Below are 24,064 nucleotides of genomic sequence, written 5' to 3'. Positions count from 1 at the left end.
TTCAGTGTGTCTGGTTTTATGTGGCGGTCCCTGATCCACTTGGAGTTGAGTTTAGTACAAGGAGATAAGAATGGATCAATTTGCATTCTTCTGCATGCTGACTTCCTGTTGAACCAGCATCATTTGTTGAAAAGGCTATCTTTTTCCACTGGATGTTTTCTGCCCCTTTTTCGAATAACAAGTGACCGTAGGTGTATGGATTCATTTCTGGGTCTTCAATTCTATTCCATTGGTCTACTTGCCTGTCACTGTGAATGTCATGCAGTTTTTATAGTATTGCTTGAGATCTGGGATACTGATTCCCCCAGAAGTTCTTTTACTGTTGAGAATAGTTTTAGCTATCTTGGGTTTTTTGTTATTCCAGGTGAATTTAAGAATTCCTTTTTCTAACTCTGTGAAGAACTGAATTGGGATTTTGATGGGGATTGCATTGAATCTGTAAATTGCTTTTGGCAAGGTGGCCATTTTAACTATTTGTTTTTGTTTTTTATTCGATATATTCTTTATTTACATTTTAAATGATTTTCCATTTTCTGGCTCCCCATTCCCCAAAAGTCCCATAAGCCCTCTTCCCTCCTCCTGTTCCCCCCTCTACCCTTCCCACTTCCCTGTTCTCCTATTGCCCTATAATGCTGCACTGAGTCTTTCCACAAGCAGGGGACACTCCTCCATTCTTTTTGGACATCATTTAATATGTGGATTATGTCTGGGGTATTCAAAGTTTCTAGGCTAACATCCACTTATCAGTGAGTCCATACCAGGATTGATGTTTTGAGACTGGATTACCTCACTTAGTATGATCTTCTCCAGGTCCATCCATTTGTCTAAGAATTTCATGAATTCATTGTTTCTAAATGCTGAATAGTACTCCATTGTGTAAATATACCACAGTTTTTGTATCCATTCCTCCATTGAGGGACACCTGGTTTCTTTCCAGCTTCTGGCTACTACAAATAGGGCTGCTATGAACATAGTGGAGCATGTGTCCTTATTGCATGCTGGGGAATCCTCTGGGTATATACCAAGGAGTCGTATAGCAGGGTCCTCCAGAAGTGTCATGCCCTGATTTATGAGGAACCACCAGACTGATTTCCAAAGTGGTTGCACCATCTTGCAATCCCACCAGCATTGGAGGAGTGTTCCTCTTTCTCCATATCCTTGCCAACACCTGCTGTCTCCTGAGTTTTTGACCTTAGCCATTCTGACTGGTGTGAGGTGAAATCTCAGGGTTGTTTTCATTTGCATTTCCCTAATGATTAATGATGTTGAACATTTCTTAAGGTCCTTCTCAGCCATCCGAAGTTCTTCATGTGTTTAGCTCTGTTCCCCACTTTGTAATAGACTTATTTGGTTCTCTGGGTTCTACCTTCTTGAGTTCTTTGTATCTATTGGATATTAGCCCTCTGTTGGATTTAGGGTTGTTGAAGATCCTTTCCCAATCTGCTGGTTGATGTTTTGTACTTTTGACTGTGTCCTTTCCCTTACAGAAGCTTTGTAGTTTTATGAGGTCCCATTTGTTAATTCTTTATCTTATAGTGTAAGCTATTGGTGTTCTGTCCAAGAACTTTTGCCCTGTGCCCATGTCCTCAAGGGTCTTCCACAGTTTCTTTTCCATTAGTTTCAGTGTGTCAGGATTTATGTGGGGGTCCTTGATCCACTGGGAGTTGAGCTTCCTACAAGTAGATAGGAATGGAAAGTTTTGCATTATTCTGCATGCTGACCTCTAATTGAACCAGCATGATTTGTTGAAAAGGCTATCTTTTTTCCACTGGATGCTTTCAGCTCCTTTGTCAAAGATCAAGCGACCAAAGGTGTGTGGGTTCATTTCTGGGTCCTCAATTCCATTTTTCTGCTTGCCTGACATTGTACCAATACATGCAGTTTTTATCACTATTGCTCTGTAGTAATGTTTGAGGTCTGGGACACTAATTCCCCCAGAAGTTCTTTTACTGTTGAGAATAGTTTTAGCTATCATGTGTTTTTTGTTATTCCAGATGAATTTGAGAATTGCTCTTTCTAGATCTCTGAAGAAATGAGTTGGGATTTTCATGGGGATTATATTGAATCTGTAGATTGCTTTTGGCAAGATGTCCATTTTAACTATAATAATCCTGGCAGCCCACTAGCATGGAAGATTTTTCCATTTTATGAGGTCTTCTTCAATTTCATTGTTCAGAGATCTGAAGTTCTTGTCATATAGGTTTTTCACTTGTTTGGTTAGACTCACCCCAAGATACTTTATGCTGTTTGTGGGTATTGTGAAGGGTGTCATTTCCCTAATTTCTTTCGCAGTCTGCCTTTCCTTTGAGTATAGAAAGGCTACTGATTTGCTTGAGTTGATTTTGTAACCAGCCACTTTGCTGAAGTTGTTTACCAGCTGTAGGAGTTCTCTAGTGGAATTTTTGAGTCACTTAAGTAGACTATCATATCATCTGCAAATAGTGATAGTTTGACTTCTTCCTTTTCAATTTGTATCACTTTGACCTCCTTATGTTGTCTAATTGCTCTAGGTAGAACTTCAAGTACTATATTGAAAAGATATGGAGAGGACAGCGTTGTTTAGTCCCTGATTTTAGTAGGATTGCTTCAAGTTTCTCTCCATTTAGTTTGATGTTGGCTACCAGTTTGCTGTCTATTGCTTTAGCTGTGTTTAGTTATGGGGCCTTGAATTCCTGTTCTTTCCAAGAGTTGTAACATGACAGGATGCTGAATTTTGTCAAATGCTTTTTCAGCATCTAATGAAATGATCATATGTTTTTTTCTTTGAGTTTGTTTATGTAGTGGATTGCATTGATGGATTTCCTTATATTGAACCATCCCTGCATGCCTGGGATGAAGCCTATTTGATCATGTTGGATGATCGTTTTGATATATTCTTGGATTCGGTGGAAAGAATTTCAATAAGTATTTTTGCATCGATATTCATAAGGGAAATTGGCTTGAAGTTCTCTTTCTTTGTTGGATTTATTATTTAGTATTTATTTATGTCCTTCATGGGATCCTGTAACAGCATCATGACTAGTGATTTTAATTCCAAATCTTGTTATTCTGGTGTGTGGTATCCAGGACAAGCTCTTAATGGAGATTTGGTTTCAGATGCTGCCATACTGCCTTGGTTTCAGTTAGTAACATTCCTACATTTGCCTTTTACCATCTAGTTCTCACTGGTGTTCGTTGGACTTGTTGTCAATGCTGGACTCACTAGTGCAAGCTTCCTCTTCCCAGCTGGTCTCTGGGTGCACAGCTGGCTTCCTGCACTGCCTGGAGATAGGGTGCTGTGGCCCAGGTTGTTCCAAATCCAGAGGTGGAGACAGGAAGGATCCCGCTAGAGGCCTCAGGACTGGGTCTTCTGCTCTGCAGGGCCGGACTCACCAGAGCATGCTGCTTCCTCCCAGCCAGCCTCTGGGTGCACAGCTGGCCTCTTGCACATCCTGGTGACAGGTGCCGTGGCCCAGGTTGTTCCCAATCCCAAGGCAGAGACTGGAAGGCTACCACCAGAGGCCGCAGGACTGGATCCTCAGCTCTGCAGGGCCGGACTCACCAGAGCATGCTGCTTCTTCCCAGCCAGCCTCCTGGTGCACAGCTGGCCTCTTGCAAGGCCTGGAGACAGGGTGCTGTGTCTTGTTTCTGTTTTAAATTCTTGCATTTAGAGTACTCACCTTAAATTCACTATTAATCTCTTTAATAATGTCTATCATGTGAGAATTTTCTATATGGGACAGTTGACCCCTTTTGTTCATCTTTTTATCTGAGTTCTTTAGATTCAATTGAAGATGTTCCATTCCACTTTTTCTCTAAGAATATCAGTTGTACTTAAAATATTCTAGTGATTTTCAAACATGTTCAAGACACATTAGCAAGTACTGCTTATCAGTAATGCTGACCTATTTGGGAATTCTTCTGCTTTCTCTTTTCTATTGTAGCAGTGTTGTCAAGTGTTTCATTCATCTAAATATATACCCAGGTGGTATTGCATTCACTTTGTGGTTTTGAGCAGATTATAGCCTAACACAAAGATAAAGAAGATAAAGAAGATCATTTTCTAGATAACAAAATTTTCCTTTTCTGTGAACGTTTCCTTTAACTTTTCTACAAGGCAGGAACATGAATAAAATTTTACTCCCAGGTATTTTTAAATGTGATCATATTCATTTTCCCTTCACTTTAAGAGGAGAGAATTTTGCTGATTTAACCTTAAAAGTAAAACATCCTCCTCTCTAAGGAAGGGATATTTTTCACTTAATTCTTCAGAGAATTGAGTTTTTTGTTTGTTTTTAGTTTAAATTATAAAGTCAGATATAGTTTTTTGTATATCTACCCTATATAGTCTATTAAAATAATGTATTCTTTGACAGGTACAACAAGCATACAAATAGTAAATGCTTTTCTTTACTTCCATTTCTCTAAATCTCTCAGCTCTCTGCATACTCACAGATCCTCCAGTCTCCCACTATCTCCGTATTCTATTTTCATGTCTTTTGATTTGTTTTTTCTCTCATAACCCACTAGATTTATGACCTACAGCTCCTTCCCTATGGGCAAGAATATGCAGTTATCCAGCGATGCAGAAGGAATTAAAAAATGTTATTTCTAACGACAATGACTTCCTCTCCTTTAGAATCTTTTAAATTCTTACATTGCTCATGTGATGGGCTTGACCCCATAAACTTCCTCCCTCATTTGAAGTTATACATTTTTATGGGCTCAATCTTGTTCTGTTTCTATACAGGCACACTTCGCTATCATAAGCTCCTGAGTGCCATGACCATGTCATACCTAAAAGACAGTAGTTCATGGACCTCCTAACCAGCATCTGATTTGTTCATTCTCTCAATCCCCTCTTTCACAATTGTTTCTATGATTTGGGAATCCTCTCATGGTTGTCCTATTTCAATATGTACAATCAATATCTGTGGCATAGAGAAATTCTCTGATATAATCTGACAATAGCAGGAATCTATGTGTATAAATATTCAGGAGGAAATTCAATAAAGTGTCTTCTTAGCCAAACAGAAGTAGTAGGCACACCCATATGACTTATGATCTCCCAAGATATTGATCTAAAATACATTTGTAGTATCAGGCATGAGTCTGTCTTGTTAGGACTTCCTAAAATACCATGTGCAAGAAGTTGTTTATTCCCATAACAGTTGTGCCAGTATTTTCTCAGTATGCATATCATGTCTGGAAAGTGGGTATTATAGAATGCAAGGTCTACAGTTGGGAAAAGCCTCTGCTGACTTTACTTCCTCAGCAGCTTGTAGTTTAGCTTCTACCAGAGTGAAATATGCCAGACAGACAAGCAGAATAGACAACAGTGTGAAAATTTTCACATTAGTTCTGGCCTCACTGTTGTGTCCTGCAGCAAAGTGTGTGGTGTCTTCAGCAATAGGTTCTTACCATCTGGTTTATATGTGTAACCAAAGCAAGGATCATAACCTGCATTGTTTTGGGGTCTTTTGGGGAATTCTTCACTGCTACAAGGATATTTTATATATAATAAACTGTAATACCTCTGTTTAAATTCTTTTTAAATTGCCTTTTACTTTGTAACTAGCTTAAAGTTGTAGCTATATATGACTCCTTCATAATCTTCAGCTTTGGTAAACTTACCCTACTCTATTCTCGCCGACATCTTTGCAGGTCTCCATCAAATGTTCCTATACATTTCTGTACCACAGGTCTTCTTCTTTTGCCTTCTTCCTTAGTTGCAAATTTCATTTTTTAAAATCTGAAAATTTTATTTTATTTGAACTTTCTTGAGTTATGTATAGTGGTGAAAAATTATGACTTTTCTGAAAACCTCTTATGCAAATTTAAACAACCTCATTCAAATTGTTTTTATTTTTCATAATTTTTCAAATTGTAAATTTCAAAATTTAGAATCTGTCTGCCAGAGTCATCACTGAGTGACAGAGAAAAGTTTAGAAATAAAACCTGAATAGTTTTGATAGATTTGCTGAAAAGCATATAACTATGTTAATGTCTTCGTATAGTCATACATGTGCTAGCCTTATGATAAATAATTGATAAATGAAACAAAAATCAAAGCCACAGGAACGTACAGTTTGTGAAAGAGAGTGCAATTATACTAACCAGGTTTATTTGCATCCCAGTGAGGTATACTGCAATTTCTGACAGTTATTTTCTCTTTTAGCTCCATCCATTCTTACAAAAAGGCAAACTTGGAAGAAACATCAATGAGGAGAACATTGTGACCCAGGAAGATTCAGCAACCAAGCTTGACATCTTTAATTACCATTCTCTGCAGAGTGGTACCAAAGCTCAAGTGAAAGTTGGCGAATATCTGTTTGAATCTCACAGTGTTCAGCATCTTTTCCTAAATGACAAACTCATAAATTTGGGTGTATACAACAATCAGGTGAGTATCTTTAAAGTCAGCACTTGTGGAGAAAAAAAAAGGAGGAGAGTGTGCCTGTGATGGTGGCAGGAGGTCCTTCATAGGAGAGCTCTGGCATGCAGATCCTGAGGGGATAGGAACACCAGCAGGATCAAAGATACTGAAGGCCACAGGACTGGAGCTGCAGGGCTAACGGGTAGGGCCATTAGCACAGCCCTGAATACCTGTTACAGGTGAAGCTATTTAGCTGTGAGGGGGCTCAGCAAGCTGAGTGGAGTCTGGCTTGGATCCTTTCCCATGTCTGCTGGAAATTCTGAGGCTTGCTCTGTGCTTTTACACTTCAGGTTTAATAAAAGAGACAGTTCATAGTTTTATGTTTTATTATTAAAAGACTAAAATGAGAAAAGGAGAGAGAGAAGATAAGAGATGAGGGATGAACATGACCACTTGAAAGAGAGAATGAGAGATAAGTGATAGATAAATAGATAAATAGATAGAGAGAGACAGAGACAGAGACAGAGAAGGGAGAAGGATAAAAGAGAACTAGAAGGGGCAGGAAAAATCCATTTATAGTAAGCTGGGTTACCTGGTATTGCCAGGTAACCAAGGGGCAGGGAAAGCCTGCCTGTAGCCAGGTGACTGCAGAGGTGGAGTCCAGCCAGAACACTAGGGAGTCGGGCATGCCACATGTGACTTATGGCCACAGGATTATGGAGTTGAGTCTTCAGAGCGGCCTTGCCCAACCAAGCTACACACACCATGGTCCCACAAGCACTGTGTGCTGTGCTCAGAGTGGAATTCCTCAGAGAACAGGGTTAAGGGAATGTTGAGTGCCATCAGGATGAGAGTTCCCTTATTTCGTCCTTTCTAATGCTGAATACCAGAACTTTCTGCCTATGAATCACTGTAAGTATTACAGATGCATTTTGGATTAATTCTTCAGATGGTTTCATTCTTGTAAAGATCAGATACACCCATGCCTTACCTAGAAAGAAAAAAGAAAAAAGAAACAACATCTTGGACAGCTATTTGGATTGGTCATAGTGGTCAAGGCTTTAGTGGAAGTAACTGCCTTCAGTAAATAAATAAAATAAACACATGTGGATGAAACCAGTCTCCCCAATTATTTGGACTTATAAATATAACTTTGATTTTATGAAGTTAATAGTCATCTCTGAGGCTTACTGCCTCCACCTGCTATCCTAATTCTACTTCAGGATGATTCTAGTCTCCTATAGTCTATTCTAGGTTTAGAACATTTACAGCCTTTGAGACTTAAAGCTGAAGAAGCTCCCCATCTCTACCTCTTTCTGAGTTCTGGCTGGCTGGTTCAATTCAGGCATTCTGCCTCAATGTCTTCTTCAAGCTGATTGTTTCAATCTGACTTCTCTCAGTTTCTGACTGAATTTGCTCTGCTTTGCTTCATAGTAAGTTTGTCAATATGTATTAATCTTTTGGCTCCTTCTCAAGTTCTCCTGGTTCTGTCATTACCTGTGTCTAACTTGTCCTCTCTACAACTTGTCTCTGTACAAGTTGTGCAAGTAAAACTCATTGCCCCCCAACCCTCATGCACTATTCCTTTATGTTTCTAACAGAAGCCATCTAGGAAATGCTATGACAAGTGGGTAAAATCCTGGAGATAGTCCACAGTTTTGAGTGGTTGTAATGGATGCGCTCTGAGAGTATCAGGGTGCACACAGACACTTTGACTTAGATATTGCTCCTCTTTCCTCACAGTATTATGCAGCTTAATTTCCTGTATATTTACTCATTTTATTTGGTACATTTCCTTCAGAATCAATATGAAGATATACTTTGATGTAATAAAGGTGTTCTGATGAATTGATTTTCCAATTGCTGATCATGATTTTAAAGAGCTCCTAAATTGATACAAGTATTCTCAAAGACCCTATTAAATAAAATTTGCAAATAGAGCTCTTTATACCTTCATGTTTCTTGGATTAATTGTGCTAGAAAAAAAAACAAATTGGAAAAAATTTATTATCAATGAGAAAACATTTATTAAATTATAGATCTAAGAAATATCCCATAGGTGTTCACTGTGGAAAAGCAAGACCATATGAAACTGTTGCTTTTAACTTATAACGAACTGATACAAAGAAAAAAATGCTTTGAATTAATATCCTTTCTGCTGTAATTCCTTTTTTTTTAAAAAACATTTTGTGTATGAGGTAATTTTTTTACATAGATTTTGTTACAGAAAACCTATAAAAACACTGAAAGCAATAATAAAGATTTGGAGTAGCCTCTTTGTGCTTCTCCCACTGTGTGTTTGTTTTTCTGTGCCCTTTGACTTTCTTAATTTCTTTTCTTCCTTTCCTTTTCTCTTTTCTTTTCTTCCTTCCTTCATCAATTCTTTCCTACCTTCCTTCCTTTTCCTTCCTTTCTTCCTTCATTCCTTCCACCCCTGCCTACCTCCCTCTTTCACTGCCTCCCTCTGTCCTTCCTTCCTTCCTTCCTTCCTTCCTTCCTTCCTTCCTTCCTTCCTTCCTTCCCTCCTTCCTCCCTTCCTTCTTCCCTTCCTTCCTCCCTCCCTCCTTCCTCCCCTCCCTCCCTCCCTCCCTCCCACCTTCCCTCCCTCTCTCCCTCCCACCTTCCCTCCCTCCCTCCCTCCCTCTCCCACCTTCCCTCCCTCCCTCCCTCCCTCCCTTCTTTCTTTCTTCCTTCCCTCCCTCCCTCCCTCTCTCCCTTCTTCCCTCCCTCCCTCCCTCCCTCCCTCCCTCCCTCCCTCCCTCCCTCCCTCCCTCCCTCCTTTCTTTCTTTCTTTCTTTCTTTCCTTCCTTCCTTCCTTCCTTCCTTCCTTCCTTCCTTCCTTCCTTCCTTCCTTCCTTCCTTCCTTCCTTCCTTCCTTCCTTCCTTCTTTCCTTCTTTCTTTCTTTCTTTCTTTCTTTCTTTCTTTCTTTCTTTCTTTCTTTCTTTCTTTCTTTCTTTCTTTCTTTTCTGCTGCAGGAGGAGTAACCTGCAAGAAGACATCAGCTTTTGGCCCAGGATAAGCAAAACCAATTAATTGTCCAAAGCCATCAGCTCCTACCACCAGAATAGAGATAATTAAATAGCCAGAAGCCATCTTTTATTTAGTTACAGTTTTGTTTTTATTTCTTTTGCTTTTTGTGCTGTTGTGTTTTATTTTCAAGGTTTTGATGCTTAGTTGAGTTTTGGGACTTCAGTCTGTTTTTTTGAGAAAGAACTCAATTTTGGGCAGGTTGAGAGAAGGTGAGGACCTGAACAGAGATGGGAGACGGGAAGGAGATGATCAAAATATATGAAATAAATAAAATGAAATAAATGAAAGCAAGAAAATCAATCAAACAATGAAATAAAATAAAGCAACAGTTTAAAAAGAGAATTAGGGATAGGGAGAAACAGGCATTTTGGCTTCATACTCTCTAAAAGTCTGATACTTCTTTCTTATAGTACACAGATGTTCTGCTGAAATTTACCATCTCGATGCTAATACTGAATGTCATGAGCTGACTGCCTTTGCTCCTCTCATGTCTCCTATACAGATTCCTTTTTCTCTTTGCAAACAAAGTTGTCCTCTTGGATTTAGGAAAACACAATACAGTTGGTATGCAATCTGTTGTTATTACTGTGTCCCATGTCCAGCTGGAGAGATTACAAATGAAACAGGTATTTATAAAATGGTTCTAAGTGTGGAAATTTCTAGAAATGGTTCTGAATGTGGAAATAATGCCCCATTAGATAGGGGTGAAAATACAACACCTGAAGACACAGTTATATTTATATGGCTGACTCTTAATATTTTAAAACAAATTAATGCTTGGATGAGGTGGCAAAGTTCTTAAAGCCAACTCTCAGTATGTGCATATCTGAGTTCAAGGCAATTCTGATCCACAGAGTGAGTTCCATGACAGCCAGCTCTGAAGAGAGAGACCATGTCTTGAAAAACAAAACAAGTCTTGATCTTAGAACATAAACTATTGGTGTTCTGTTCAGGATCTTTCCCCCTGTATGGATGTCCTCAAGGGTCTTCCCCCGTTTCTTTTCTATTAGCTTCAGAGTGTCTGGCTTTATGTGGAGGTCCTTGATCAATTTGGAGTTGAGCTTAGTACAAGGAGATAAGTAAGTATCAATTCTCATTCTTCAGCATGCTGACCTCCAGATGAACCAGCACCATTTTTTGAAAAGGCTTTTTCCAGTGAATGTTTTCAGCTCTTTTGTCGAGTATCAAGTGGCCATAGGTGTGTGGGTACATTTCTGGATCTTCAATCCTATTCCATTGATCCACCTGCCTGTCACTGTACCAATACCATGTAGTTTTTAACACTATTGCTCTGTAGTATTGCTTGAGGTCAGGGGTACTGATTCCCCCAGTATTTCTTTTGTTGTTGAGAATAGTTTTATCTATCCTGGGTTTTTTGTTATTCCAGCTGAATTTGAGAATTGCTCTTTCTAACTAGCTCTATGAAGAACTGAATTGGGATTTTTATGGTTATTGCATTGAATCTATATATTGCTTTTGGCAAAATGGCCATTTTAGCTATATTAATCCTGCCAGTCCATGAGCATGGGAGATTTTTCCATTTTCTGTGGTCTTCTTCCATTTCCTTCTTCAGAGCCTTGAAGTTCTTATGATACAGATCTTTCACTTGTTGGTCAGAGTCACACCAAGGTACTTTATACTGCTTGTGACTATTGTGAAGGGTGTCATTTCCCTATTTTCTTTCTCAGCCTGCTTATCCTTTGAGTATAGGAAGGCTACTCATTTGCTTGAGTTGATTTTATAACCTGCTACTTTGCTGAAGTTGTTTATCAGCTGTAGGAATTCTCTAGTGGAGTTTTTTGAGTCACTTAGGTAGACTATCACATCATCTGCAAATAGTGATAGTTTGACTTCTTCCTTTCCAGTTTGTATCACCTTGACGACCTTATGTTGTCTAATTGCCTGAGCTAGTACCTCAAGTACAATATTGAAAAGAGAAGAGGAGAGGGGGCAGCCTTGTCTAGTCCCTGATTTTAGTGGAATTGTTTCAAGTTTCTCTTCATTTAGTTTGATGTTGGCTACCAGTTTACTGTATATTGCTTTTACTATGTTTAAGTATGGGATTTGAATTCCTGTTCTTTCCAAGACTTTAAGCATGAAAGGATGCTGAATTTTGTCAAATGCTTTTTCAGCATCCAATGAAATGACCATGTGGTTTTTTTCTTTGAGTTTATTTACGTAGTGGATTGCATTGATGGATTTCTGTATATTGAACCATCCCTAGATCCCTGGGACAAAACCTACTTGATCATGGTGGATGATGTTTTGATGTGTTCTTGGATTCGGTTGGCAAGAATTTTATTGAGTATTTTTGCATTGATGTTCATTAGGGAAATTGGTTCACTTTCTTTGTTGGATCTTTGTGTGGTTTTGGTATCAGCATAATTGTGGTTGTGTAGAAGGATTTGGGTAGTGTTTCTTCCATTTTTATTTTGTGGAATAGTTTGAAGAGTATTGGTGTTAGGTCTTCTTTGAAGGTCTGATAGAATACTGCACTGAAACCATCTGGTCCTGTCCTTTTTTTGGTTAGAAGACTTTCTATGAACCCATCTATTTCTTTAAGGGTTATGGAACTGTTTAGATGAACTATTTGGTCCTGATTTAATTTTGGTATTTGGTATCTGTCTAGGAAATTGTCCATGTCCTCCAGATTCTCCAGTTGTGTTGAGTATAGGCTTTTGTAGTAGGATCTGATTATTTTTTTGAATTTCCTCAGTTTCTGTTGTTATATCCCCCTTTTCATTTCTAATTTTAATTTGGATACTTTCTCTGTGCTCTTTGTTCAGTCTTGCTAAGTGTTTATATATCTTGTTGATTTTCTCAAAGAACCAGATCCTGGATTCATTGATTCTTTGTATGGTTCTCTTTGTTTTCACTCGATTGATTTTAACCCTGAGTGGGATCTCATGAAATTACAGTTTCTGTAAGGTAAAGAAAACCATCAAAAGGACAAATCGGCAATCAACAAATTGGGAAAAGATCTTCACCAACACAATATCTGATAGAGGGCTAATATCCAATATATACTAAGAACTCAAGAAGTTAGACCCCAGAAAGCCAAATAACCCTATTAAAAATGGGGTACATAGCTAAACAAAGAATTTTCACCCAAAGAACTTTGGAGGGCTGAGAAGCATCTTAAAAAATGCACAACTTCATTAGTCATTAGGGAAATGCAAATCAAAACAACCCTGAGATTTTACCTTATACCAGTCTGAATGGCTAAGATTAAAAATTCAGGAGTCAGCAATTGTTCCAATGATGTAGACAAAGAGGAACATGCCTCCACTGCTGGTGGGATTGCAAATTGGTATAACCACTCTGGAAATCAGTCTGGTGGTTCCTCAGAAAACTGGGCACTTCACTGCCAGAGGATCCTGCATATACCCAGAGGATTCCCCAGCAGGTAATGAGGATATGTGTTCCACTGTGTTCATAGCAGCCCTATTTATAATAGCCAGAAGCTGGAAAGAACCCAGGTATCGCTCAACGGAAGAATGGATGCAGAAAAATGTGGTACATGTGGTATACACAATGTAGTACTATTCAGCCATTAGAAGCAATGAATTCATGAAGTTCTTATACAAATGGATGGAGCTGGAGAACATCATACTAAGTGAGGTAACCCAGTCTCAAAGGATTAATCATGGTATGCACTCACTAATTAGTGGATATTAGCCTTGAAAATTGGAATACCCAAAACATAATCCACAAATTAAATGATGTACAAGAAGAATTCAGGAGTGGCCTGGTTCTGGAAATTCTCAGTGTAGCAGTATAGGGCAAAACCAGGACAGGGAAGTGGGATGGGGTAGATGGGAGAACAGGGGGAGGGATGCGGGCTTATGGGACTTTCGGGGAGTGGGGGCCAGAAAAGGGAAAATCATTTGAAATGTAAATAAAAAATATATCGAATAAAAAAAATAAAAAAGAAAAAGAAAACAAAAAACAATGAAAAACATTGATCTCAACCCAGTCATTTTTGTTACTGATATATATTTATCTGTTTGTTTTATTTGCTATGCTGTGTGTATTGATCTCAAACTCCTGGGTTACAGCAATCCTACAGCTGAGCCTCCTGGTGACTATGACCGCAAGAGTGTTCTCCTGTATCTGGTCCAGCTTTGTCTTCTGCACATCTGCTTGGAGTTTAAGTTTCTTTTCATTGGTTCCCTGTTTTTCACTACTGGTTCTATTATAGGTAGAGCAGTTTTAATGGGTAAGGTTAGTGCTCTGTGTATACTATAAACACCTAGTACTCCCTGTATACCCTAAACTATGAGATGCATTATAGAGCATGACCTTATGTCATGCTTACAATAAATATTAATATAAGCAATATTTTTATTTACATGGAAATAAGACTTCCGAGAAACCATATAATGTGCTAAAGTCATAAAACCTAGAGTCGGTTGAGAGAAAATACAGACTTGTCAAGTGAGAGCAACTGCTGAAAAGAATGTATCAGAGTGACATTGATGGCAAATACATTTTCTGGAACCCTGGGACAGTGGGACACTGGGACACATGGACACTGGGACCCATGGTTTATTTCCTATGGTGAATTGTAGAAAATCCATAACTATTTGTTTATGATTAAATACGTATTTCCTGTATGAACTAAAAGGTTGCCTTTGAAATACTTTGATTCTTGAGGGAGCTGTCATTATGCATTCCTTGGTATGGTAAGCCAGCATCAGGTCACAGTATAACCAAGCACTGAGAGATCCCAGAGGATGAATGATTTGAGGCGCTGTGAGTGATGTGCAGGGCTGTGAGTGATGTGTGGGGTTGTGAGTGATGTGCAGGGAGGACTCTGAGTGATTTGCAAGTCTACATTTACTGAAAATAAGTGTTTTAATTGGGTGATATCTTTCTAGTTTACTAAAATTTCTGAGAATAATATTTCTACCATCATCATATTTTTAACACATTTTTGTGCTGGGAATAGAACCTAAAGCTTTATATGCAGGCCTAGATTCAACTGTATCCACAGATCATGCCATTGTCACCACAAAATTTTTTCTAGTGGTAAATTCAAAATTGATTTTACTCTAGGATATTAACTTGTCAGAAACAAGAGTTTTTCACCCTAAAAAAAACTATTCTCCTAAAATGTATTGGCTTCAGCATTATTTCTAGAACAATGATACATCCTTGGATAAAAAACGAAATGAAAGAATCAAAAGAAAATATTACTGTTCCTAAACATAGATGACAGTAAATGCTAGAGAGTTTTATTTTCTAGGTGTTCCTGTTAGAGACCTGCTCTGACAGTCTAGTTCTCTCTTGGAGGTAGCTGAGGTGGTAAAGAGTTGAGTGGTGGTGGATGGAGAGCAAGTCTTGGTCTTGTGAGATATTTATAGATGCCTTTCAATAATGAAACATTTACCTGGCTTAAGTTTAAGTTACTTTGCAGTAGTACCTGGCCTGCCTCTCAGTTCTTCTAGGGGCCAGAAACTATAGCCTCTGGCATTTAGAACTTCATAATAAAAGAGTCGGGGATTATGTAAAGTAGCCTTCCTTCATATCTCTGCATGAACTTGGAGGCTGAGACTTACAGCCTGCTAAGGAAAGTCTCTGGAAGAAAAAGGGACACTTTGAAACGCGATTTTTACTCTCTATATTTTAAACTCTCTCATTAAAAAATCTTCCCAATCTTTAAGTTCCTTTTTAATATCTAAGATCTCTTAAAATCTGTAAGTTATTCTACTGTGCTGTTCTTCTCCTTCCCTTCTTGTTCTCACCTCCTGCTTTGATATAGTATTGGCCTCCAAGGTATTCAGGCACTAGGAGAGCCTCCCAAGTGATAGGTATATCATGCTCAGGTCAGCCAGCACTTGTGGGCAGCCACAATAGTGTCTGGGTTGTGTAACTGTGTATAGGATGGATACCTGGGTGGGGTCGTCTCTGGATGGTCTTTCCCTCAGACTCTGCTCCAATTTTTGTCTCTGTATCTCCTTCTGTGGGTATGTTTTCTTCTTTCTATAAAGGACCCAAAAATCCATATTTTGTTCTTCATCCTTCTTGGGCATGATTTGATATGTAAAATGTGTCTTGGGTATTCCAAGCTTCTGGGCTAATATCCATTTATCAGTAAATGCACACCATGAGTGTTCTTCTGTGACTGGGTTGCATCACTAAGGATGATATTTTCCAGTTTCATCCACTGGTTTAAGAATTTCAAGATTTCGTTGCTTTTAATGGCTGAATAGCACTCCATTGTGTATATATACCACATTTTCTTTATCCATTTCTCTGTTGGGGGACAGGTTGGTTCTTTCCAGCTTCTGGCTATTATAAATAGGACTTCTATGAACATAGTAGAGCATGTGTTCTTATTACATGCTGTAGAATCGTCTGGATATATGCCCAGGAGTGGTATAGCAGAGTCCTCCAGTAGTATTATGCCCAGTTTTTTGAGTAACCACCAAACTAATTTCCAGAGTGGTAATACCACTTTGCAATCCCACCAGTAGTGGAGGAGTGTTCCTTTTTCTCCACAACCTCTCCAGCACCTGCTGTCCCCTTAGTTTTTGATCTTAGCCATCCTGACCAGTGTGAGGTGAAATCTCAGTGCTGTTTTGATTTGCATTTCCCTGATGAAAAAGCATGTTGAACATTTATTTAGGTGCTTCTCAGCCGTACAATATTCCTCAGTTGAAAATTCTTTGTTTAGCTCTTGCCCCCATTTTTTACCAGTGTTATTTGTTTCTCTGGACTAACATCTTGAGTTCTTTGTATATATTGGATATTAGCCCTCTGTCTATCATAAGGTTGGTAAAGATCTTTGTTAATTTGGATACTGTCTCTGTGCCCTCTGATTAGTCTTGCTTACCATTTATCTATCTTTGTTGTTTTTTCAAAGAGCCAGCTCCTAGTTTTGTTGATTCATTGTATGGTTCTTTTTGTTTAAACTTGGTTGATTTCGGCCCTGAGTTTGATGATTTCCTGCCTTCTACTCTTCTTCAGTGTATTAGCTTCTTTCTTTTCCAGAGTTTTCAGGTGTGCCATTAAGAAGCTAGTGTATACTCTCTACAGTTTCTTTTTGGAGGCACTCAGGGTTATAGGTTTTCCGCTTAGGACTGCTTTCATTGTGTCCCATAAGTTTGGGAATTTTGTGCCTTTATTTTCATTAAATTCTGATAAGTCTTTAATTTTTAACCTTATTTCTTCCTTGACAAAGGTATAATTGAGTAGAACATTGTTCATCCTCCATGTTTATATGGGCTTTCTGGTTTTTTTTGTTTGTTTGTTTGTTGCTATTGAAGATCAGTCTTAATCTGTAGTTATCTGATAGGAGGCATGGAATTACTTCAATCTTCTCATATCTTTTGAGGTCTGTTTTGTGACCAATTATGTGGTCGATTTTGAAGAAGATACCAAAAGGTGGTGAGAAGAAGGTCTATTCTTAAGATTTAGGTTGAAATGTTATATAGATATCTTTTAAATCCATTTGGTACAAAACTTCAATTTGTTTCACTGTGTCTCTGATTAGTTTGTGTTCCCTGATTGGTCCATTGTGGAGAGTGGAGTGTTAAAATCACCCACAAACATTGTGTGAGGTACAATGTATGCTTTGGGGTTTAGTAAAGTTTCTTTTATGACTGAGTGTGCCCTTTTGAGTATATATGTTCAGAATTGAGAGTTCTTCTTGGTAGATTTTTCTTTTGATGAATATGAAGTGTCCTTCCGTGTCTTTTATGATGACTTTAGGTTGAAAGTTGATTTTATCTTGTATTAGAATGGCCACTCAAGCTTATTTCCTCGGACCCTTTTCTTGGAAATTTATTTTCCAGCCTTCTACTCTGAGGTAGTGTTTTTCTATGACAACATGGTAGGTTTCCTGTATGCCATAAAATTTGTGGTCCTGTTTATGTATCCAGTCTTTTAGTCTATGTCTTTTTATTGGGGAATTGAGTCCATTGATTTTAAGAGATATTAAGGAATAGTGATTGTTGTTTTCTGTTTATTTTTGATGTTATTTTTATGTTTGTGTGGGTATCTTCTTTAGGGTTTGTTGAAATTAGATTACTATGTTGCTTTTTGCAGGGTGTAATTGCCCTCCTTGTATGGTCATTTTTGACTTATTATCCTTTTTAGGGCTGGATTTGTGGAAAGACATTGTGTAAATTTGGTTTTTATCATGGAATATCTTGGTTTCTCCATCTATAGTGATTGAGAGTTTTGCTGGGTAAAGTAGTCTGGGCTGGCATTTGTGTTCTTCTAGAGTCTGTGTGAGATCTGCTCAGGATCTTCTGGTTTTCATGGTCTCTGGCAAGAAGTCTGGTGTAATTCTGATAGGTCTTCCTTTATATGCTACTTGGCCTTTTTCTCTTACTGCTTTTAATATTCTTTCTTTGTTTAGTACATTTGGGGTTTTGATTTTTATGTGATGGGAGGTATTTCTGTCCTGGTGCAGCCTGTTTCGAGTTCTGTAAGCTCCTTGTCTGCCCATGGGTTTCTCTTTCTTTTGATTAGGGAAGAGCTCTTTAATTTTGTTGAAGATATTTACTGACCCTTTAAGTTGTAAATCTTCACTCTCTTCTATACCTATAATCCTTAGGTTTGGTCTTCCCATTGTGTCCTGGATTTCCTGGGTGTTTTGGGTTACAAGCTTTTTTCATTTTGCATTTTCTTTGACTGTTGAGTCAATGTTTTCTATGGGATCTTCAGCACCTCAGATTCTTTCCTCCATCTCCTGTATTCTATTGTTGAAGTTTGCATCTATGGCACCTGATTTCTTTCCAAGTTTTGTATGTCTAAAGTTGTCTCCCTTTATCATTTATTAGTTGTTTCTACTTCCTTTGTAGATCCTGGATGGTTTTGCTCAGTTCCTTGATTTGTTTGTTTGCATTCTCCTCTAATTTTTTAAGGGATTTTTGTGTTTCCTCTATCAGGACTTCTGCCTGTTGACCCTTGTTCTCTTGTATGTCTTTAAGTGATTTTTGTATTTCCTTTTTATGGGCTTCTAGGTATTGACCCATGTTCTCTTGTATTTCTTTAAGCGGTTTTGTGTTTCCTTTTAAAGGGCTTCTACCTGTTGACTCATGTTCTCTTCTTTTTTCTTTTTTTTCTATATTCTTTGTTTACATTCCAAATGATTTCCCCTTTCTCAGTTCCCCCCTCACCATATGTTCCTTAAGGCTTCTTCTCTCCAACCATTCTCCAATCAACTCCCTTTTTTTTTCTCTGTCCTGGTACTCCCTTACAATGCTAGATGAAGCCTTTCCAGAATCAGGGCCCTCTCCTTATTTCTTCAGGGGAGTCATTTGTTATGCTAATTGTGTCTTGCTTATTTAGAGCTTCTGGGCTAATTAATATCCACTTATCAGAGATTGCATTCCAAGTGTATTCTTTTGTGATTTGGTTACCTCACTTAGGATGTTATTTTCCAGTTTCAACCATTTGCATAAAAATTTAATGAATTCATTGTTTTTAATTGTTGACTAGTATTTCATTGTGTAAATATATCACATCTTCTGTATCCATTCCTCCATGGAGGGACACCTGGGTTCTTTTCAGCTTCTGGCTATTATTAATAAGGCTGCTATGAACATAATGGAGCATGTGCCTTATTGCATGCTGGGGAATTCTCTGGGTATATGCCCAGGAGAGGTGTAACAGGATCCTCCGGAAGTGTCATGTCTAGTTTTCTGAGGAACCCCGCCAGATTGATTTCCATAGAGGTTGTACCATCTTAAAATCCCACCAGCAGTGCAGGAGTGTTCTTCTTTCTCCACATGCTTCCAAACACCTGCAGTCTCCTGAGTTTTTAACCTTAGCCATACTGACTGGTGTGAGGTGAAATCTCAGGGTTGTTTTGATTTTCATTTCCCTGAAGACTAATGATGTTGAACATTTCTTAATGTGCTTCTCAGCCATTCGAATTTCTTCAGGTGAAAATTATTTGTTTAGATCTGCACCCCATTTTTAATAGGGTCATTTGACTCATGTTCTCCTGTACTTCTTTAATGGAGTTACTTATGTCCTTCTTGAAATCCTCTATCAGCATCATCTGTTTGTTTGTTTCAAATATGTGTTCCTGCTCATGCTATGGTCAATGGCTATATATTGATATACATACAGGTAGCATGAAGTGAACTCAGTGGGGAAAAAGAAACCAAAATAGAAATAAAGTTGGGATAAAGAATTATTGGAGGGGCAAAGAGAAGTAGCTGCAGGGGAAGGAATTGGGGTAGATTTGATTAAAATACATGATATGCATATATGATGTTCTCAAGTAATAAACAATATTTACTAAACAAATGGAACAAAGAGAAAAATATTAAACTCTCAAAGTCAACTTTTACTTTCTTTCATAAACAAATATAATTTTCATATTGTCTGATTTCCTCTCAACATCATTTCAACATTTCTCATTCTCTCGTATTGTTCAAGTCCACTCATGTTCTGAATATATTATGTATACAGTATATCTGTATTTTTCTCTCAGAAAAAATAACTTAGTCATTAAATGTTTTTCAATATCTTGTTTCAGTGAATATATCCACAGACATTTTCTAGGGAATTCAAAAATTTCTCTGTGCAAGATATAGGTCTTATAGGTATATTTGGAAATTTAAGGGTTGAATGTAATAAAACAATCTGCCTCATTTTCAGGTATGGACCAATGCTTCAAATGTCCTGAAGATCAGTATTCAAATAAGCAGAGGAATCAATGTCTCCCTAAAATTATAGCATTTTTATCCCATGAAGATACTCTGGGAGTGGTTTTGGTCTCTGTGGCCATTAGTTTATCTGCCTTTTCAGCCATGATTTTAGGATTATTCATTCACTATCGGGACACACCCATTATCAGAGCAAATAACAGAAATCTCAGTTATGTCCTCCTTGTTTCTTTAATGCTCTGTTTCTTTTGCTCATTGACATTCATTGGGCAACCCAGAACAGTCACTTGTGTCTTGAGACAAATGATTTTTGGGGTTGTATTTTCTGTTGCTGTTTCTGCTATCTTGGCAAAGACCTTCATTGTGGTAATGGCCTTCAAAATCATCAAACCAGGAAGCACTTTACAAATGTGGATGGTGACCCGAGTCTCAAATGCTATAGTCTGCTGTGGCTCCATCATTCAAGTGTGCATCTGTGCAGTCTGGCTGGGAACATATCCTCCCTTCCCTGATGTTGACATGCAGTCAGAGTATGGGCAAATCATCCTCTTGTGTAATGAGGGTTCCACCCTTGCTTTCTATTGTGTTCTGGGGTACTTGGGCTTTCTGGCCAGTCTCAGCTTGCTGATTGCTTTTCTAGCTAGAAGGCTACCTGACACCTTCAATGAGGCAAAAACAATCACATTCAGCATGATGGTTTTCTGTAGTGTGTGGATTTCTTTTATACCTACTTACCTAAGCTCCACAGGCAAAACCATGGTAGCTGTGGAAATCTTTTCAATTTTGGCCTCCAGTGCTGGTTTACTAGGATGTATGTTTCTTCCCAAATGCTATATGATCCTACTGAGGTCAGGTAGCCATTTCAGAAAGAAGGTCTTTAAATAAATTCTTTAAGACAAAGGAATTTATTGTGATTTGTGTAAAATGAATCATGTCAGAATATCCAAAGAGTGGTGTGAAGCCAATGCATTTCATCAAAGAATGGCATCTGCAATTTACTTACCTGTCCCTGCAATCATTTGAGAAGACTAGACACCATGAAGAAAGCCATCAAAGTTTAGATAGTTGCCTACTAGTGGTGACTTTACGTATGCTTCCTAGATGTTTCTTTAAATCACAGTTTTTTTTTTAATTTTTAAACAATGTAACAAGACTGGAAATGCTAATTTTAAGAATGAGAGCACATTATTTGTGTGGAATAAAAGTAACAGATTTTTTAAAATGTTATTCTTCTCTGTTAGTCATATGCAGCCTTACTCTTTATATTCAATACAGGTTAATTTCAATGTAATCATGAGTTCTATAACAGAAATTTCATGGTTGCTGTTTCTCAGTTCTGAAGGGCCTGACAAAGAACACAGTTTATCATGTAAGTTTCACCATCTTGGGATGTTTTTGATGTCTTCTCTATGCTCAGGTGAAACAACATGAATGCAAGATTAGGAAGAGTACCAGGGGAAACACAGAGAGTTTCATCCTGAGGATATCCAAAAGATCAGTGGATGGAGTCTCCTGAGATAGTAAACAGTCACCTTGGGAAGTGCTTTTCTCTTCCAGAGTTAGGAGTTTTCATATTGTCTTCACAGAGTGAAAGCTGATATCATTTACAATCATTGGAATCTACTCTCAAGGAGAGATTGTATTATGGTAAAATGTGTGTATGGACAAGAGGTATAAGGACAGGGATTCCACAGGACTTGGAGAGTCATAGAATTTTATATACTAGACCATGTAATTTTCAGGAATTTTTCTTTATCTAGCAAAGGACTTGTTTTAAACAAGATTACCAGACCAAGCCCAGTTCAGACTAAAGTTGGACCTTGCAACACTGTGGGGGATCATTGCTCAACCATCCTCAAAAACCAGCACAGGAAAGACTACTTGGCCAAAGTGGTTTTCATTATGTTTTGGAACAAAGCTTATTTATGTCTTCCTTAGATTTTAAATCAAGAGTGTGTTTGCACTCTGTAATGTTGGATACATTGCCATCTTAAGATCAAGAAACATTTAGGGTATTTCAAGTCTACCTTTTCTCTCAGTTGTTGCTTATCTTTCACTTAGGCAAACTTATGTCATACTAGACTGAGTTGCTTTTATTTGGCAATAAAAGCAGCACAGAAGATCCCATGGGAATCTTGTTTGTTAGCGGTATAGTAAAGTTTGTTCCAAGATATTACTTGATGGACATAGATACTTGGAATCAAATTGTCTGAAACTGTTCAATCATCGGGTTTTGATACCTTAAAGAGGAAGACATCCCACTCTGAAAAGCTGCCAGACATATGGACACCATAAGTGTAAAGAAATCCCTGTTTCCTAGAACCACTTCCTCTCTTGAAGCCATGTACCATAGTGTTCGAAGCGAAGCACAGCCCAGGGACATTTCCAAGTGGATGGCAGGAATCTCACATCCGGGTTGAAGTTATCAGAAAGAATATGAAATTGTTCATCAAATATATGTTGCTAACTAAATCTTTAGACATTCAAGTATGTTGTAAATTGTTACATTGTGTCAATCACTGTATGGTTAATGGAGACTACTCATCACCCAGTAATTTCTTAAAACCAATATAAATTTAATGCTTGATTTTGACTTTTAAGTACATGGAGGAATAATGTATTAAAATCTCATAAATTCTTTAGAGAATTTTCATTATATAAACAATCATTTTGCACCACTTTCCATATGAAATTTTGTAATGATTCCAGTCCACTTTTTCCCTTCTTCAAGCATGTTCCCTTACTTGCAGTTCTCTAGAGGGATGCGTTAGTGTAAGTTTTGTGTTGATTCCTTTGTTGTGCCTTAAGCAGTTATTTTCATGTCTATGTTATGCATTGTACAATTGTCAGTTTTCAGTTCATGTAAATGTGGCATACTTCATGTATTCTCTGATTTACAGCTTTTCTTAAGACAGCTTTAGGAGTTTACACATGTCATCATCTATAATGTAGCTATATTCATCTTTTCCACTGAGGAGTATTAAATCTCTGTATATAAAATTACTTCAATAAGCAACAGATACTCTTCATGCTAGAAATTGAAACTTTTATCATTTTCCCATCACAAGTAAAGTTTATTCTATTTCTCGAATAGTCTATTGGTATATACCCATACATATTATCTAGAATTTTACTTTATAATCATTGTTATAGTAGGAAATATTAATTTGTCATCACCTACCAAATCATTTTCTAAATTTTATTTGAATAATTCAGTCCTCAATAAAGTCTTTAAAAGATGCAATCCTTACTTAGTCATTGTTACAGTTAACTTCCTTCACATTGTGATTATAAAATGGTGTTACATTTTGTCTTAATTTATACTGAAACTGTGAACAATCAGATTGCAATTTATAACTTTTTGGGAAATTCTACAGGTGCACAATGATATAAAAATAGTTTTCTTTATTCATCCCAGCTATGATTTTCATGGCTTACTCAGTATCTCAAATAGTGTTCTCTTTTCATGGCTGTTCTTTGACTTCATCCTTCAAAGTTTTCTTTTCCTTTCTATCTCCTACCTCACAGGATATAACAATAAATAGTATTATTCAATGCTTAATGTGTCTTAAATTATACTTTATATTTTATTTGAGGGAAAGAGCATGATTATCTCTATGAATAACGTTAACCTCCTAGTTTCTTGATATAGTTGTATAATGAGTCCAAATAAAAGTTTTTGCAAATTATGACATGGTGTTTTTAAACGTCATCTTCTATTTTAGTGGGAAGCCATATGAATTTCAGTTAGAGTTCAAGTACTGGGCACATATGCTCTGTATTTCCATTGATTTTTAACACTGAATTAGAGACAGGGTCCACTGCATCCCTTCTGTTTTTCTACATCAACATATAAGTACCTTCTCCATGTTGAACATACCTTACTTTCTCCTCCCATCAGTTCTTTAGGTTTTTTTGGGGCCAGATATGACTCAACTTTCACCATTTTGGTTTTACAATTGCCAAACTATTAATTTATATGCAATACTAATTTCTGTATTTTAATATTACTTTAATTTTAATGTTGTTTATTCTAATGGTAAGCAG

The 24,064-nt window shown here is 37.6% G+C and overlaps 1 protein-coding gene across 1 annotated transcript in view; it reads left to right on the top strand.

Moving 5' to 3' along the window:
- LOC127677652 (vomeronasal type-2 receptor 26-like) overlaps positions 1 to 20,902 on the top strand; it is a 37,288-nt gene extending 16,386 nt beyond the window's left edge. The window contains exons 4-6 of the mRNA XM_052172686.1: positions 6,158 to 6,382; positions 9,889 to 10,012; positions 20,010 to 20,902. Of these exons, the coding sequence (XP_052028646.1) occupies positions 6,158 to 6,382; positions 9,889 to 10,012; positions 20,010 to 20,902 (1,242 nt within the window). The remainder of the gene's footprint in view (positions 1 to 6,157; positions 6,383 to 9,888; positions 10,013 to 20,009) is intronic.
- Positions 20,903 to 24,064: the final 3,162 nt, after the last annotated feature.

This window comes from Apodemus sylvaticus, chromosome 2 (assembly GCF_947179515.1).
Source record: "Apodemus sylvaticus chromosome 2, mApoSyl1.1, whole genome shotgun sequence".
Taxonomy (NCBI): Eukaryota; Metazoa; Chordata; class Mammalia; order Rodentia; family Muridae; genus Apodemus; species Apodemus sylvaticus.
Note: the sequence above shows the minus strand (reverse complement) of the source record. Positions and strands in the feature narration are given on the sequence as shown.